The 19,946-nt window shown below is 29.1% G+C and overlaps 1 protein-coding gene across 4 annotated transcripts in view; it reads right to left on the bottom strand.

Moving 5' to 3' along the window:
- LOC119669064 (uncharacterized protein CG43867) overlaps positions 1–19,946 on the bottom strand; it is a 320,834-nt gene that overhangs the window by 47,589 nt on the left and 253,299 nt on the right. For all 4 annotated transcript variants that reach the window (XM_038078816.1, XM_038078815.1, XM_038078818.1 and 1 more), the window contains exon 3: positions 11,216–11,278. In XM_038078816.1, the coding sequence (XP_037934744.1) occupies positions 11,216–11,278 (63 nt within the window). The remainder of the gene's footprint in view (positions 1–11,215; positions 11,279–19,946) is intronic.

The following is a 19,946-nucleotide window of genomic DNA, read 5'->3' as shown; positions in this document are numbered from 1 at the left end:
TTGTTGTTGAATTATATATATATATATATTATATATATATATATATAAATATAGGTTGAACATACTTTCAAAAAAGTGAAATGCTTTATACATATTTATATATATTACGGTATGCAAATTATATATAAAAAATATATATATTGTATTATATATATATATAAATAATACATAATATATATATTATATATATACTTTATACATATATTAAGGTATGTATATTATATATAAATAATATATATAATATATTTTATATATTACGTACATATATTATACGCTTTTATATATGAAACATTTTCAGAAAGTGATTTGCTTTTCTCATGAAAATGAAAAACGATTTTATTGTATATTATAAATAAACATTTTATGAAATTATATTTTATCCATTCTAGTTTAATATTTTTTGCCATCTTTCTGGTAGTAGCATGGTTCCACGCTCATAAGATTTTTATACATTGCTGTCAAAAAACTGATTAAAGTGCCTCATGACTTTCCCATTCGAAGCAAAGGTTTTAACGCCTAAGAAATTTTGTAGAGACCGGTATAGAAAATATTCGGAAAGTGTCAGATCTAGAGAATGAGTATGGTACTATATCCTATCCAAGCTGTAAAAGTTTTTGTTGAGTTACCAAACTTGTATGAGTCTGTCTGTGAAATGGAATCAATCAATGTGTCCAGTTGATAACACCACAAGCTAAGAAATGAAAAAATGAATAAATTCTCTTAAAATTCTACCAAACAGATAGCATCAACTTTTTTTAAGAATATCAGCTTTCGAAGTGCTTTGATCCCTCTCCTCAATTTTTGAAATCATTATTTTACAAAGCATAACTTTGATGTTTTAAAAAGTGGATTCTTTCTTGTGGTTCCTAATATCAATAAATCGATGATATTTAAATAGTCTATAAAATATTTGGATTTGATTTGTTCTGTATTAAATACTAGGTGAAGTATCATGCAGACAAGATGATTTCTATTATATCGGAGGGTCTAGAAATTTTAGAGCGTTTGGAATAATAGGTTCAATGACAGGCAATTAATAAATAAGGAAAAAATATATATTGAAACTTTGAAAATAGTCGCGTATTAGAGTGGAAGAGAATCAATCGAAGCATCGAAAATTAATTAAACTTCATAGTTTTTTATTTAAAATAGTTTGAATTTAAATGTTAGAATTACCTTCGTAAATATATTTACTGGAGTTTTGCGCAATGGACGAAGTAACTTCAGTATCTAGCAGATCATTTGCTACTTACTTAACAAATATAACGAAGGTAGACTTATTGGATCTTCTTAACATCATTTTAAAGATATGATGGTTTGACAAGAATAGCATTAGTTATAATGAAAACAATGATTAATGTGGTTCGCCGTCTCCTGGGTGGGATATTAAGGGTATCACAATGAGGAATAGATGTCTCCAATTGTAAATACTGATACTTTAAATTAAAATGCGATGACTTTGCTTAATCTAACTAAATCGACAGAGTGATATGACTTTTAAGTAACGCTTTTTGTGCAATTTGATTAGATTTAATTTTTATATAGACTAATTTCTTATATTCAAATTGGTTTCTATCCAATGTTAACGTATCTAACTTAGACGTTACAATGTTATAAGTAAACTCCAGACGCATGACATTACGATACGACACTGACTCTTGTATTAATTGCATTTAAGTCAAAATATTATGTGTTAGCATGACTGATAAAAGAAAAACACAATTTATATTTATGTGTTTATGTTGCACTTCATTTAAATAAAATTAACAACAAATTAGTATTTCACTGGAATATGCTGAAGGCACGACAAATCTTCTTTGACGTTCCACCAACAAGTAAACATTTTAATAACTCCAACTTGTCACGTTACAATGTCGTTCCTTCCTTGCACCGACAACTCCGAGTTCTCAAAATAACTTTTAGAAATAAAACAAAAATAAATATTTAAAGTATTTCGTGCCATAAAAGAATATGTTTCGAGTTGTTTGTGTTTTAAATATAATTTTTTATAAAAAATCAAATATTAAAAATGTTGTATTAGTCAAAAAAAAAAAAAAAAAAATGGCTATGCCCATTTTCTCCTCCTGCTCTGGAAATAATTTATAAAAACAATATTATAAAGAGAAAAATTTTGTATTTATATTTCTAGAATAATTTAAGCTGATTTTTAAAAGTTAAACAGTTAAAAAGTTAAGTTAAGAAAAAAAATTAATGCAGTGGGTTTTAGATCTGCTCGTTAGGATAGTACACTCATCACAATAGATCTTATAGGGCACAGTGTATTATTTACTCTCCTGGGACAGTACATGAGTATATATAATGGAAGCAGACTAAGAACGCCTTCTCAGCGAGAACGCCATTCGAATCCCATATAATTTGAATATGTTTTTAGTAGAATATTGAACCTTTTATAACCAACCGGACGTGTTCAGTAAGTCGATAAAATTTTAATTATAGTTATCGGGTTATTAAGTTATTGGTTTAACGAGTTACTGAGACATCAGATGAATATGATTTTTATGGTATTCGATAAAACAAGAGATGTTATTGTGGAATGCATTATAATATTAAGTTTTCTTTAAATTTTAGCGGTATAGGTAGCTTGACATTTGTAAGAACTAAGCTATTGAGAGTACAACAGTTTCGATATTTTATTTTATTTAAAATATTTTGCAACAACGAGTTTGCATTGAATTGTATGTAAAAATGAATTTAATGATGTGAAGATTCAAAAAAATGTTGCAATAGCGATTCAGTAAAGGCACTTAATTAAAAATGATAATCAATTCATTGCAGATGATAAGCGCAAGAGAAACCCATCATTATCGAACACATACAAAAGCATTGATATAAGATTAAAGAAACCTTGCACAGAGCTTGAACTATACTTATAGATCTTTTCGCTGCATCTTTTAGGCATCAGCTAAAGACCTAAGCTTCATTCAAAAAAGGGACGGGGTTGAGTTCATGAAGAACATGATTTTTAATTATATTTTCTAGAATATTTTTTGTCAAAGTGATGTATAGTGATTGATAAACGTTAATAGTTTTATATTCGATATAGTACAACCTCAAAAATAATTAATAAAAAATCCTATTTTCTATATGAGATATATGTTAAATAATGCAATACACTGCAAAAATTTCTCAACAATACAAACACTTCTATTTATACTTCAAAAGTAATTAAAAATAATGAGAATTATAAAGTTTCGGATTATACCCGGCAAACTATGTTGAACCAAATATTGTATTTTTTTTTAGGAAACATTGTTTATCATTTACTCAACTTATAAAGACAGATTTGGATGTGTTTTTTACTATAAAGATGCTTTGCGATCTTGCCAATATGGTTATATTTCATTGATTAAAAATATTACAATGTATTAAAAAAAAATTCTTTATAGTACTTTCTTGATATATAATGCAATAAAAGAATTAGACATTGAAATTTTAAAATTGAAATAGTCGTGTTGGCTATAAATCTAAACCCAGATTTAGCACAATAGTTCCTACAGGCCGCAGTGTACCATTATCTCTTATAAGCTGATGTTCGAACTAAGGGGTGTTCTAAAATTATTTTTTTCTTTTTTTTTTTAAATTTCTAGTAACAATAGGTGTATTCCAGAGAATAATGTTTTGATCAACGAACATGACAAACAATAACAGTGCAATGAACTAGAAATTGAACTGCTTCACATTCTAGTCTATAGAGCAGATTTTTTCATTATTAAGGTCACAATTTATTAACTATGGAATATTTCTTATTTCTTATAAGGTAAAGTCGAAACTTTTTCCTGATATATTTACAGAAGATATTTGTAGTTCACTAACTTTAATTATAAGACATTGTTATATTTGTTTTATTTGATTTGATTTATTTTTTTTATTATGAGTATTACAAGGGTTCTAAGATACCCCCTTTTGACTTAACAATTTGTGAATTATTGTTATAACTTTTGTAAATATCTCGAGTACAATTAAAAAGTCATTCAACTTTGTTTTTAAAATTTATTGATTTTATTGATTGATATCCACATATGTGAGAATTTGTTGGTTTAGTTTTTCCTGACCTCCAATATGATTTAAAAAAATGTGATGAAAAGTATATAAGTAGTTCAAAGAAAAATTTAAAATAAAATATAAAATACTTTCCTATAGTAAAATAAAATGTTATTTATACCTTTTTCCTGTAGTTTTCCATTCGTAAACTTTTTTAATTTTCCTTATTGTGATAATAAAAACGTCACTAAATTCACAAGCACACACAGCCAAACCCAGGCCCTACCGAATTTTCGGCAATGTGTGAATATTTCCGCAAACTGAGTGTTGTTATTGTAGAGTCTTAACTCAACTGCTAACCATATTCATGCTTATGAAACAGAAATTCTTGTTTGGGTCATGGAAGTTTTTATTAAAATACATTTTTGTAGCATGATTTTTGGCGCGCTATTAATTTTATATATTGAAATCATTTTTAATTTTTTCCACTTTAATAATTTGTTTTTATTTCATTTAAATATCAAGCACGTTTTTATAAATGTTTTTTATTTTATTTTGTATTAGTGTAGTATTTGATTTGTGTGTAAGAATTTTTTTTGCATTTATGTTGGCAATGCCTTGTAAAAGCATGCGCGAATATTGAAGTATATTTTACGGCAATAAAATTTTTGATTTTATAATATTTTTATTATTTTCTTTATGTTACTAGAGAAAAAAGCGAAGTTTTTGTTATAGTTTTTTGCCAGACTTATTGTTGCAAGTTTGATATGACTCAATATTAGATAAATGTGTGATATCTGATGATTTCGTATGTAGCAGGATAAGTTCTATGCTTGCAATCACTTAATGGTTATTAAGAAATTTTTGAAGCATAAAGTTTTTAGTAAAAAAAAACATTCTTAGTTATATGGAAACTAGTTTGTTATAAACTCTAAATGTATTTATTTTTCTATTCAGTTATTAATATTAATTAATATAAGATAATTCAAATATTTTACTATGAAATGTATTATGTATCACTTTTTATTATGGACTGACTTAAGAGTGCAACACTATCACGAGTGTATGATAAATTTTGACTTTAATGACACCATTTTTAATTCCAACTGTCAATTAATAGGAGTATGAACATAAAAACAACAACAATAATAATAATAATAAAAATGATATGTCAGCTGTCAATGACATTTGGGAAATGTGCTCTTTCACTCATTCCTCTTTCGGCTCACAATTTGTTTGTAACATTTTCTACCCCATTTCATGTTGCTATTTTTTTTTTGTTCCTTTATAATTGTTTGTGTTGTTTTTGTTATTGTTGTTGTTGTTGTTGAAATTGTTGCAATTCTTGTTTGTGTATAGTAAATTTTGACTTGCGCTTTCCCATATAAATGTCAAAAAAACAAGCAAAAAAAAAGATGTGGAACGGTTGTGGAACGCAATTTTTCTTAACTTTTTTTTATAAATAAATTAATTTAATAACAATAACTGAAGGAATAATATTTTAATTTGGTTTAGAATTTCAAAAATAGGAACTGAAAATTCGTTGTAACTTTTTTCACATCATATTCCGTTTCTTTAGGGGTTGCAAGAGCCCAATTGTTGAAGATTTGCTAAATGTTGCAGGACACTTTGTACTGTTCTTGAATTTGTTTATAAGCTTTTGTTTATGTATTTAATTATTATAATTTTTTATTATTCAACACACATTTATTATAAAATTAACTTAAAACTTAACAATTTTTAATTTTTTCATTGAACAAAGCATTGGAATTAATCGCGTCTTGTCTCGTTGTCTTGAAAGTAAGAACCTCAAACTGTGGATTTATATTTTTTTCTTTAATTTTTTGCTTTGTAAAGGTAAATTCTCCCCCTTTTAAGGTCTTCTATAACTGCGAATAGTACTTATTTGGCACGAGAGGAATTATTCTTTTAGTGTTTTATTTGAATTGAATCAATTGATTGGAGTTCAATCCAACTTGATTTTTAATTCATTGAGTTTTTAATTTAATTTGTTTAGTGTGTAAACAAATTTACTTTTTTAAGTAAATTCCATAAATTTATTCTTCTTATTAACCACTTTATTTGATGCACTACTTTTCTCATGGTATTCCTGTAAGACAAACCATACGTCTGACGTACCAAAACAACCCCCTTTTCAAGCACAAGCACAATCGCTGCAACTTCTGTGAATGAAATTACAGTGCGTCCAGCGAATGTGCGTCAAATGAGAGTCAAGAGTCTGAGAGGGATGAGAGGTATTTTGCAAAGCACTGCCAGATCAAAGAAATATTCAAACATTATTAAAGAATTGAAGGGAAATTTTTATGAAAAAAATCTTTAAAAGATTAAAAACAAATAATCAAATCTCTTAATTAAAATAAAATGCAAGATTTCAAGGGTTTGGGTAGAGAATGCAAGAAAAGTAAAGTTATCATGCAATGTTTGATATATTCCATCTACTGTTATTGATGTTATGGAGGAAGATATTATAGAAGACACACTACTTGATTGAGATCGCCAAGTCATACTAGATTACAGATGTATAGTTTACTATAGTCTACTTTTTTTAGTATACGATTAACGGTACACAACGAATACCTGTACGGATATGCGGGGCATAGAAAGGGAGTATGAGTAATAGTAATAGTATTACTCAATTTAATACTATCTCATTTATTTCAACACAAATTAATTTATTAACTGTGGAGGTACACAATTAAATTTTAGATTAAAAATTTTTTGGGACGAGTACACATCAGTCTAATATAAATTAGATTTTTTTGATTTTCTTCAATATTTCTGAAAATCTTTAATTGGAATTGAATGCAAATAAAAGAAAATATTTTTTTCAAATTTCGTTCAGAACTGCAATCGCACCTCATATATAGCTCCTGCACTTTATGTAAAGTGGAGGGTTTTTCACAGATCGCTGGCGATTTTATTGGAGTAGTAGTTGTATAAATTTTAGAACGTTTTAGATGCTCATGAAGACATTTATTTTAATATTCACACAGAAGACAATCAATACTATTATATTAATTCAAAGTTTACTTTCATTAACAAACTTTATAATAAAAATAAGTTTGAAGTTTAACTAGAAATTAATAAGGTAAGCAACAAGTAGAGCAACCTATGATAGCAAGACAAATGAAAAATTCAAAAACAGGGTCTTCCTATAAGAATGGTTCAATCAGAAATATTTGCGCCGAGGATGCATCTTATACAACCGTAAGGCAAAAATACTACCATTTTTTAAGCGATCGATCGGAGTGTTAGTGTAATCATAACAATCGGAACTAATGAATATCTTTACTGATATTCACGCAGTCAACATTACTTTAAATTTCATCAGGTGACTTCGATTGAAGATGGAGTTTCTAGAAGAAGTGAACATACTTAAAAATCATCAAGTTCATTACTTAAGCGGAGAAACTTAGTAGGAATGAACCAGGTTTTTTGTCTGTAGATATAGAATTCTTCTAATTCTTTTTTGATTAGAAAAGAAGATAAGAAAAGAAGAGAGGAAGAGAAGAAAGGAAACAAAAAGAAGTACATATATTGGTATAACTTATTGTATTTATAATTCTATAAATTTCAATCTAAACATATTATAAGGATTGCTTGAATTTAACAAAAAATAATTCAAAAATTATAACACGTTGAAGGTGACCTATATTAAAAAAGAATTGTATCAAATGAATGTAGTAGATTAGGTATAAAAAAACTATAAACTGTAATCTGAGAAAATTTAGTAGAAGGAAGGAGGATTCTAAAGATTTTGTACAAACAAAACTCAATTGGCTTTCTTTAATTTCTAACTAAAATCAAATGAGGGGAAGAGAGAGTGAAAAAAAGAGCCGAAGGGAGACTGATGTAAGGAAAACTTATTCGATTTTAGATCAGCTAAAAAGAACTATAAACTCTAATCTGAGAAAATTTAGTAGAAGTAGAGCATTCTGAAGATCTTGTATAACCAAAACTAAGTTTTTCCTCTTTCATTTTATAATTCAAATAAATTGAAAGGAAGGCAGAGTAAGTGAGAAATTCAGGAGAACAGAGAGGAGGATAGATTTAATAAATAGTTGAATAGTTATATTACCTCAATCTCATCAATCCGAAAGTTATTAAAATTAAATTATATAAAATTGTAAATTTTGGAGATTTGATTTTAAGGTGATTTTGAGAATACAAAAAAATATAATGAAAATTGCTGTTCTAGAGTTAAACGATTCATGCTAAATTGCCAAATATTACTGAACAGAAATTTTAACACAGTTTAACATTGTCAGCTTTTAAACCATAATTATTAAGGGAATGAGTTCCTATAAAAAAAGAACAACAGTTGAAAGAGCAACTAGCTGATATTTACAAGAGAATATAGAAAATTTCGTCTGTTTGAAACTTAGAAACTAAAATAATGTATTATTAATAAAAAAAATAATTTTACCCTTTTAAAGTGCGTACTCATCAATATTCAACGGAATTACCAGTGTAAAAATATCGCATTACTGACAGACAGCTAAACGGCGATCAAAGCACTAAACTCGACCTCAGGTGACCTTAAGACTGGTGCTAGACTGCCTTGATAAGCTAAATCTACTTGGCGAATCAAATCAGATGTCGATTCTTTGGGTACGTGGACATATTGGCGTACGCGGAAACAAATACACAGACAAACTAGCCAGTAAAGAAGCAGCCACACCAATGATGGGGCCAGAACCTTTTTGTGGAATAGTACTCTCCTTTCTCTCATAAAAATAAAGGAGAACCAGAATAAAAAGGATTACTGGGATAATATACCAGGATTAAAACAATCCAAATCACTTATTGGTACTTATAACAATAAAAGATACCAGGATTGTATGAACTTATCAAAAGAAAAACTTAGAATCGTCACAGGAATTCGTCACAGTATACTTACGAATGCAAACTGTAGATTCTCTGAAGATGAGGAGCCGGCCACACATGTGCTGTTAGAATGCTCTGTGCTAAAGCACATATGGAATAGGCTCCTGGGAATGTTCTTACGGAAGAGGTAATAAAACTCTGTAAAGTAGGTTCAGCACAACAACAAGGCTTAGAGACCTACTCTATACTGAGAAGGGGCACAATAAACCCGATCGTCGTAGTGCTACATCCTCTAACAACATTAATAATAATTTTAAAGAAACTACAATCTTCAATAGCCGTAACTCAATAATATTTTAAAGAAAGTAGAATCCTCTATACCCGTAATTCAACAATAGTAAACAAGTCTGGTAAAGTGAATTATTTATTTATTAAAATTTTTTTATTTACTTATTATTAATAATTTATTTATTATAAGGAAAGTTCATATTTTTTTTTTTAAATTATACCATATTAAATAAATTTTAAGTTTTACTTTTAAGACTGTTCTTGATATAAAACAAAAATACAATAAGAATAAAAAATAACTTTATAAAAATCCAGAAATATTTCTTTGAAGATTTTCTAAAGTAATTATTTATTAATAGCTATTCAACTATCCTAGCAACAAATAATTTTTTAATCGATTTTGAACCTTTCCCAATGAAAGTCCGAAGTTATTGAAATCATAAAAAATGTCTAACAATGCTGATGCTACCTTTTTAATTAAAGCATTTGTTGTCCTTTATGGTTTTGAATTCCTTCTCCTTAAGGATAATTGCTTTTCTAATGGTTTTATGGTGGTAACGCAGACAACAATTGCATTCTCTGATGGCAGAGAATAGTAAAGTAGACGCACAGGACGCATAAGTACTCCAGCTCTTACTTTGTGAGGATTATTTTTATGTCTCGCAATAAGTAACTAAAAGAAAAATCCCAAAACTCCATTCAAGATAATTTCTAAGAAATATTTCTTAAGCAGCGATGTTTCTGGTAGGACGAGAACATTATGAAATATTCATCCACTACAAATGAAAACATAGCAACAGAACTTAATGAATGAATTATTGAGATAATTTCATAAACGTTACTGGTAGGTAGCCTTGAAAACAAACATTAACGTAGTATTTATGCACCCAAAAGGATAACAGAGACCTAAGACTGGGAATGAAAGCGTACACTGAGGCTGAACGCCGAGATTTATTTAAATTTGCTTAATGTATGCAACAAGGCGAATTCAATTTGTTACAGTGGGCAGCGCTGATAATTTCCACTTCCACTTTAACATCATCGTCCTCGTCCTCATCTATTGCCAGCTCTGGCTTCTGTTGTAATACATATTGCACTCGGACTTGGAAAATCAAACAGTTTTTAAAGTAAAATATGCCCCAGGGACGCGTTAATACGCACATCGATGTTTTGTGGTAAAAACAGAAACTAAAGTGTGGAGTGTGTGTTATGGTGCGGGTGCGGGTGCAGGCAAACATTAAAAATCCCCTAACAATATGCAACAGCATACGCACTCACGCTCACAACGCTTTCGTGTTTGTGTGTACAGCGTATTTCCGGTTACACAGGATGCTGCTTCGGGGGTGGAAAAGCATTAGAAATGCGATTGTGTTTCAAACAAAAAGAATCATCGCAAAAAACAAGCGGAATTTTTTAAATTAACTCACACTGGGGGGAGGGCGGTTACAATAGAAAAAAAGAAAATTAAATGCAACATTTTCCACTGCGTAACTATCGCAAGAACGAGCATCGATGAGGTGAAACCACAAAACGTTGAAGTTGACGATAATGAAAATTCAATCAGAAGCTCATCATTAGAGATGATGTAAAATATATTTAATATTATAATTTTTTGTCGAGTGCATATATACTACTGTGTATATTGAAAATAATCATTTTCCTAAAAAGTAAACCCTTGTAACAAATTTTGTTACTCTCCATAAATTTTTTAGGCACGTGTTCTTAGTCTCTATCGCATTGTTTCCGAAATTGTATGTAGGCAAGCACTTGAAATCGTTTGTCATGGATTTTTGGTTTCACAGTATGTATTCTTCAGAATTTACATCCTTTTTATCTGTCCACCCCTTTAAATCCACTCTAATATTATTATTGCATTCCGTTTTTTTTTGAAAGAAGTAGGTACTTAACTTTTGAATCTCTAAGCTTGTTTCTGAAGTCGTTTTTTGGTTTAATAAATATTCCTATCAGTTCAACCACTCATATATTTCTATAATCCTTGAACTTACATGTGTGTTTGGGTCTATGTGTGTGTGTTTGTATTGTTAACATTTATTGTAATAAACAAGAATTAACTCACCTTATCTTCAGCTTCGTCAGCGCGCTCTTCCGCTTCAATGACGCGTTGCTCCAACTCTGAAAGCTGCAATGAAAGGAAATGAAGTGAAATGAATTAGAAATGCCGAATGCGTAGGTTGCAAATTTAAGATTAAGTATTTAAAAAATATTTATTACAATTTATTTATTTTTTATTTAAATCATTTTTTCTTTTCAATTATTAATCAATTTTCAAGAATTTTAAAGAATAATTAGAGAACTTAAAGAATGAAACAATGAATATATTGGTTCAAAGAGAGAGAATGTATCTAAAGTTTAATTTATTATTATTTCATTTATTAAACTATAGATACATTTAATTTAATATTTATTACCATACTTATAATAATTGTGTTATATATTGAGGTAATTATATTAATTGGTAATTAATATTGAGGTATATTTCAATGTTCCCCTGGAAACGCAATGGAATGAAGATGATATGGAGATAATTAGTCAATTATGTAAAATATGTTTCCTAAAGTCGAAATAGTTAATAAATAAAAAGTACTCCAAATTAGTTATTTTTGTTTAATCTTTATTTTTAAAAAAAAGTTTAACGTAATTGATTAATTACCCTAATAAAACAAATGGTTTCTTTAATTTAAATTACTATTTTTTTAACATTAAGTCACTTAACTAATAGTAAAATTTAACTAAATCAAATTATTTGAGGCAGAATAATTATATGCATATATATATAATATCAGATAAACTAAAATATTCGATATATTTATGAATATTCATAATTCAAAATTAACAGATATGATTAAACATATGAAAATTCACTAAATATAAAAGTTAAAACAAAAAAATCGTCTTTTCGATCTGACATGATGATTTGTAAGATATTTGTAAGATCAAATATATTACAATTATAATATTTTATTAAAACATTTTAAAGGTCATGATGATATAATAATAATATATTAATGTATAAATATAAAATATAATATAATAAATATATATATATATAATAAATAAATATAATGTATTAATATAATAATTACCTATGGCAAGACATAATCCGTTTTGAATAGAAGAGGATGTAATATAGTGAGGAAATTTTAATACCCACAAAAAATTTTAATCTAGTTTATCTTCGTGCTAACCGTATAGCTGTTTCGGATATTGTGAAATATGTGTCAAAAGTGATCTATGGGAACATAATATATTAGCTTATATAGGGTTATCCATTTGTGTATCCAAAAGTAAAGGAAAATAAAACACATATGTGATAAAGCTTTCGGTTAAATTTTTAACCGAATAGTAAAGTTAAATGTTTGGACATTGCCATAAATCAAGAAATAAAATATCATATGTCACTTTTAGAGTATCTTTCGTCACTAGACACTCTTGATGTAATTTTCATTGCTTCGTCAGTAAAAAATCGATATTAACACGATAGATGTCTGTTTGCAAAGCATCAAGATTTTGATGTCGAAAGTTGTTTGTCCAAATATTATCCTAAGCATAACCCCACTATTGAAAACTGATTGTGTTTAACATATTTTCATACAAATAGTCGGCAAATTTAGTAGATAAATTAATAATTTAACAACATTACCATTACACTAATACTTAGGGAAATAAATATTTTTTTGTTAGAATTATTTTGAGAAATGACGAAAATCAACAGCCAAACTTCAATAAATTTTAGTTAAATTTTAATATCAAATTTGTAATTTGCATTGAAAATTGCATTGATCATCTAATGTTTGAAAACCTCTTGAAAACCAAAATGTTAAATGAAGTAAACTTCAATGGGTTAAAGTGAAATAAGTTGCTCTTCTGGGGTTTTAAAGACCAAAATGAAATAATTTTTATTATATTTGTGAGTTTCAGTTACGCTCCATCATAGTTTTCGGTTTTAAAAATTATTTTTTAAGATCTCAAGTCATACCACCTCAAGTCATACCAGACTTTAAGTTTGTAGTGAAAACAAATTATATACGGACTATAAACTAATTAAGAAATTCGAATATTTTGTAAGACCCCTGTTGATAAGTACGTGGCAATACTCGAAACAGCGTGTATGGTAAACCAAATTGCAATAAATTAATTATATTAAAATGAATATAAATTTTGATAAACTTTTATCCCAAGAATGTCTAAGAATTAGAAATCTAAAATATAAAAATACTACATGTATAATAATAATTTTCATGTAGTCGAGATTAGGGCATTTATTTGTTAATTTATTTATATTAATTATACAGGGAACGGATAAATTAAGAAAAGTTCATTGAAAATTCCCTAAAAAGGTTATGTTCTATGATAACACCAAAAAATCCCTCTTTGGCAAAGAACGTATTATCATGAAGCCCAAAGACCGTATAATTAAAAACGCTTTGAAACTAAAAAGTACTTTAAAAGTGGAGGCTTAAAATTAAAATTTTGCCATTGACAAATTTAGATAAAAGTTCTGTTTTTTGATCAATATATATATGAATATTTATTAAATTGAAGTGAATGTAATGAAGAGTTCGTATGTGGCAAATGTGTAACTGTGGCCATGTACCATACAGGACATTTGTTTTTATAGTTATACAAAGTATGAACTTTTTTGAGCATTTTACAAACACAATTTTAACGCTATTAACAGTGAACAAAAGAGTGAGTTTTCTTTATGTTTATTAAATTCGAAGGAATTAATTTTTGTTAGTTTCACTGCAATTATACGGTCTTAGGTTTTTCTAATTCTACGGTATCAGTTTTATTTTGATACGGTCTTCGTCAAATCACAATTTCCTTCAAAGTCCTTTTCCTCTGCTAGTGTTTTATAGATGGCGTGTTTAGAATCGTGAAGGAAGTTTATCCAAAAAAATTTTTATGTAAAAGAGAAGGATTTTCAAATTTCCCAATTTTTTTATAATTTCTAATAATGAAAAATATTTTTTAAAAATTTGTCTCAAAAAAGGTATTTAATTATGTGGTGATATTTGTTTATTTTCCTATTAAGAATTAAATTTATTTATTAATAATTTTTAAATTTACTTAAATTTTTGTAGCAATTCTTATTACTTTTATCGTTTTAGGAAGTCAGGTACCAAAATAGAAGGCTAAAGTATTTTTAATTCGCTGTTTTCGAATATAACAAAAATGAAAGAATTTATTGTAGGTCTTGGGACATATAAAAAAATAAAATTTACAGTTTGGTCAGTTACGAGATTTTACTAGCGTTATTCTACTAATTTATCAAAACAGTAAAAGTAGAATAGAATAGAAATATACGGGGTACTAGCTTCCAACGGAGCTGAGCACTGCGACCAGATTGATCTTTTGTGCTTCAACTGACCCTAACCAAACTGAAGACATTTCACCTTTCGAATGAAAGCCAGAATTTCGTCCGTTGAGGACCTCCTAATGACAGAAGCAGAGAGCAGCTCTCCTCGCAGTGACCTCCTCCTTGCCCAGATCAAGGCTGGACAGTCACAGAAAATGGTAGTCTCGTCTGCTTCTAAGCAGAGTCGAATCAGTAAAAGTAAAATAGATCTAATATATTTTAACATTATTTTTACACGAGCAGTAAAAATAGCTCCACAACTTAGATTGATAAGTAAACTGTCGAGTTTTCGTCAATTATTATGTAGATGGCGAAGCACGAAAGGAGGGCTTCTGGGTAATATTTCACGAAGATCTACGAGGAAAGAGAACAAGTAAGATGCACAACTCAACAAATACAGTATTGATTATTTTATGTCTCATAATTAATTATTGAGTCACTTAACTAATTATTTATTTAGTTGTTTATGACAATGGTATAAGAAAATATTATAGTTAAAGGACAAAAAACTATTGGCTGCAGAGGCCTTTGACTATTGGAATATGTAAATTGAAAGTAAAGAAAAATTAATTTACATTTTCAACTAAGAAAATTTGTATTGGTATGACGAAATATACGACAGTTAGATAAAGAAAAATAGAAGTTATACTGGAGATATTAAGAAGAAGTATGCTTGATTATATTAAGGGTCAAAACTTTATATAAATTCCGCCAAAAATTTATAAATTTATTCATTGTTTGAACAATTGATCCTAAAATGAGATTATCTTAGATTGAAAAAATCACGGAAATGAAAGATATGAAAAGGTTATTTGGGACCAGCCACCACAGGACATACAGTGTTCCTGAGGTTCACTTGCAGCTAAGTGCTTAGGAGGCACAAAGGTGTGTTGAAGTCCTTGTTAACAGAGGCATTATATGTTTTGATGAAGTCTATTTCAAATATAAAAAAAAAATATATACATTTTTCTAAACAACTTTCAGGTTAAATTAAAACTAAGAGGTAGAGGTTAAAGAGGTAGAAGTTTCGTTGAGAAAATTGTGTTGGATAAACAAGTGATTATGTTACGAGTATAAGACAAATAGATTAAATAAGATTAGGAGAAAACTAAAAATTCTTCATTTCTAAAATTTCGAAAGTCTATAGCGGATTTCTCTTATCTCAAAAAATATTTATTTAAACTTATAGTAAATTTGAAACATTTAATGTAGCAAAGTGATTGATTTGCAGTTTGTCCTTACTGATGTCACAGACAAGAACTAAAAAATAACAATGATAATATAATTTTTCATAATTACCATAAAGTGGCTATCCTTTTCACAAACCAATTAAATCCTTGTCTGCGCTAGTTAACCTATTTTGCTCCTCAAACAAAAATAACTAAATTGTGTCTATTTCGAGCATTTAAATCCACTTAAGACTGCGACACCCCTTCTAGCCACCGACAGTCACAGTTACAGTCACGGGAAGAGACATGAACACAAACGAAAACAAATCCAAATGCAAATATAAACAAACACACCCATTTAGTCGATTTAATCTATTTGTATGTACATTGAAGCGCTTCCTCAGTCCTCAGTCCTCAGTAGTCAGTCCACAGCCCACAGCTCATAGACCACCACCCACAAATTCTCAGGCTAGCGCTTTTGTGTGCCAATAAAACGCGCCTTCAAGCATCGTGGCACTTATGTGATTAATTGACGGAATTTGATGGCTGAGCTTTAAGCAATTTTGCGAAGAGGCATTTCCGTTATTGCCATGTTAATGGCAGCCATTGAGTGCAACAATATAAAAAAAAGCAGATTAGCGCTTCCGTGAAGCACTTTTTTTACTAAAATATTTATTTGTTGTTGTTTTTGTTTTTGTTTTTGCTGTGTAAACGAGACAAGTGGGCGCTGTTTTGTTGGAATTTAAGTCGTTGTCTGCTTCGCTGTTCTCCACTAGACTTACAAAGGTTAATCATTACATTTCGATACGAGTCTAGCGTGAACTTTGATAGCTAAGGAAGTCGTTGTGGAAGTGGTAGTGGATGTGAATGTGGATGTGGAAGTGAACGATTTGCGAAGGTGTGTTTGCACGCATAGGCTTAAGCTTACAATTCTTAAAACATTTATCTTTAGTATGTCAATTGCTGCAAGTATCTACACTTCTTCAACCGTGATTGCTCGTATCTAAGCAAAATGTATCTAAACTGTCAAAATCAACGATCAATAATGACTTTTCAGGTAGTTTCCATAGAATGTTTTATTTGGTTTTGTTTTGGATTATTTTTTCTATTGTTTCGGGTGGAAATTGTGAAAAAGAAGGTTCCAATCACTATGGTATGCGGGTGTGTGCGGGTTTATTTATCATAAATTTGCGTTAGACTTTTCTAAACATTCGAAAAGCGATTGAGAATTTAGACATACGCCAAGCTCTTTACTCTTCACTCTTCACTCTTTACTATTCACTGCTTACTGTCAATTGGAAAATCGTAGCGAAAATATCTTCCGATTGCCATTAAAAATGTGCCATGAAAAAAGTGCTTAAATGTAGAAGAAATGGAATGTGTAAACATAAATGGAATGAAATATGAGTTAAAAGGAATAAAACGAAATTGCGCATTTGCAGGGCAATTTTATGATTGATTGACATTAAGATTGCTTGTACTTTATTTATCCATGAGTTCATAATGCCAGGTTCGTTAAAAATTTAAGTGGATTTGTGCCTACTACATTGCAATGTTTATAATACTTTATTCCTCCATAAAAGTATGAATAAATATAATTTATATAAATTTGATTTTTTCTAAACTTGTAAAATAAAGATATCACAAAATATTCGTATACATGTCGAGTGCTGTAATATGAATTTTGTCTAAAAGGATATTATGGTTTTTCTTTTATAAAAATTTCTGTATAAGTGTTGAAAAAATAATTATGCAAGAGGTGGGGAATAAAGTTGGGGAATATTTTGTGAAGGTACATTTCAAGTAAGATCAAATAAAAACAGGATAGGTTACGTTTTTACAGAGATCTCAAATTTTCACTTAAGACTGTTGACCCATTCATTCGTACAAAACTCGAAAAAAGAGCCTAATATACTCTTTATGGGGTGATCCTACAATTGACTAACATCCACAAGAGATTAAACATAGTGGTATGCATATAGATTAGCTCATATATGCTTCTATGAGGAGCAAAGTGTCATCTTTTCTTGTTTTTATTTGCTTCTTGTGGTTTTGGTAGTAATCAGATAGTTTTAGGTAAGCAGATGATTAGTATACTGCATCCAAGTTCGGTGTTGGGATTTTCAGATGAGCCTCCGCACCTGCCTTGTTGTTAAGCGTTTTTCTCCAACAGGTGTTCAGGGTATACCGTCTGTACTCTGTGGCCAAATCTTGTCTGCGAAATCAGGATGCACCACGAGTAGATAAGGTTGGCAATTGGGTAGGCTAATAATGGTATGAATAGGTTATTTTAAAGCTAAAGCAGGATGTAGCAAATCAAATGCATACATGAAATTATTTTGATTTCAACAACTTAAATCAGGACCTTCATCAGGCCTTCAATTCAAGCCTTGTTAGGATGTGGAATAATAGTTTCGCATACATCCAAATATATAAAATTAACAATGAAAAGTAGGTTGGAAGTTAGTTAGGTCAAAATTGTATGTGAATATGTCAAAACTAACCGAACTGTTAGGAGCACACATAACCCACAAATAAAAGCTTCTATCTAATGATTTATGAATCTTTGAATCAGGTTGAATGCATTTGTATTGTAAAATTGAAAAGTAAAAATAGTAACTGTTATAATTTGAGCAATATTATATTAGTACAAACAGATATCTCAAAATATTATTTACTCTGAAATGTATTAATTTTGATAACTATGATCTTAACACATACTAAACTCATACACATAAATATGCACATATACCGTTGGCCAGAGAAACGATAAAAGTGCTTAGCTATCCGCGAAGTACCCTAAACTGGGTGACTTATTTATTACTGGACATGGAGAATTTAAGTATCACCTCAAAAAGATAACTCTTGTTGAGGAAGACACTTGCAGACTGTGGCTAGAAGAAAAGAGACAGCGGTGCATATATTGTTCCAATGTCCAGCTTGGACTGTCTTGGGACAATATTGAGTTGGTGATGACTTGGTAGGCAACCTCAAGCTATATGAGCTGCTTGCAATAGCAAGAGATGTAGTTATGTGAACGGAAGCCACTCTAGCCTTATTCAATAACGACATCCGAGAATCGAAGGACGAAATAGGACCCAGGTCGTTTCGTGGTCTACATCGACTAATTTCTCACTTCAGTGGCGGTACTTGTTGGACGGTGCGCTGTCCCAACGTCCCACAATATATATATATTACAAATACTTATCCCAGTAATCCTATAGATAGTTCTAATCATACTTTTTTGTATTATAAACAATACTAATCAATATTAATTCATTTAAGTAATTACTACTTATGTACTTTTAATACTAATTTTGCAATAAGCAAATTTGTTTGGTTCTTAGTTCAGAAAGTTCATTGTAAAAACTCTATCTCTCTAACAATGAAAAATATTTTAAATTTACTTTACACATTATGAATTAAAAAGGTTGAAATGAATTAATTAGGCATTGTAATTAATATTTTTTATGGTCAATGACATTAAATAAAATTGTAAAAAAGATCGCATCAAAAAAATTGCCTTTTTGAATAACTAATTAAATTAATTAATGCAAAATTATTTTATGTGCAAACAATTAGACATTTTTTTCGTAACTGAAGTGTCCAATTGAAATATACCATAAAAAAGTAAATTTATCGGAAAGGTCTAAAATATGTTATAAATATTTGGTTTACGCTTAAAAAGTTAATTGAAAAATTGTTCAGATTTATTAATGAAATTTAAAGTATTCATTATTTTTATAATTGAATATTAAATATTTTAAGTTTATAAAGATATTTGGAAAGAACATCTCACCGAGTCTATTCTATTAGTCCATCAGCCTCTAGGTCTGTTTGTAAGTATGCAATCTCGTTTTTGTTCTTTTGAGAAAATTGAGGGAAATTTTACACAGAAATGTTTTGAGATTCCAGTCATACCATAGTAAGTTAAAAATAAATCGGAAATTAAGAATAAATTCACATTCAGTCTTGTGTGATAATCTATATAATTTGTAGAAAACTGACAACATTCAAACAGTATTTTACTTTTATAATTTTAAAAACAATGAAAAAATTTCTACTAAAAAAAACCGTGCAATGGTTTAAATGGTTTTAAAAGCCTTTAAAGTCAATTATTTTTGGAAGGTTTACTATGTTTAAACATAATCTTACAAGCACCGATAATGCTGAATCCTACAAATGTTCGAATTCAGTGGTTACTGGAGAACATATAAAAAAATTTTAAAAAATAATTTTAAACGACCACAACATGAGGT

Source organism: Teleopsis dalmanni, chromosome 1 (genome assembly GCF_002237135.1).
Source record: "Teleopsis dalmanni isolate 2A chromosome 1, ASM223713v2, whole genome shotgun sequence".
NCBI classification, from domain to species: Eukaryota; Metazoa; Arthropoda; class Insecta; order Diptera; family Diopsidae; genus Teleopsis; species Teleopsis dalmanni.
Note: the sequence above shows the minus strand (reverse complement) of the source record. Positions and strands in the feature narration are given on the sequence as shown.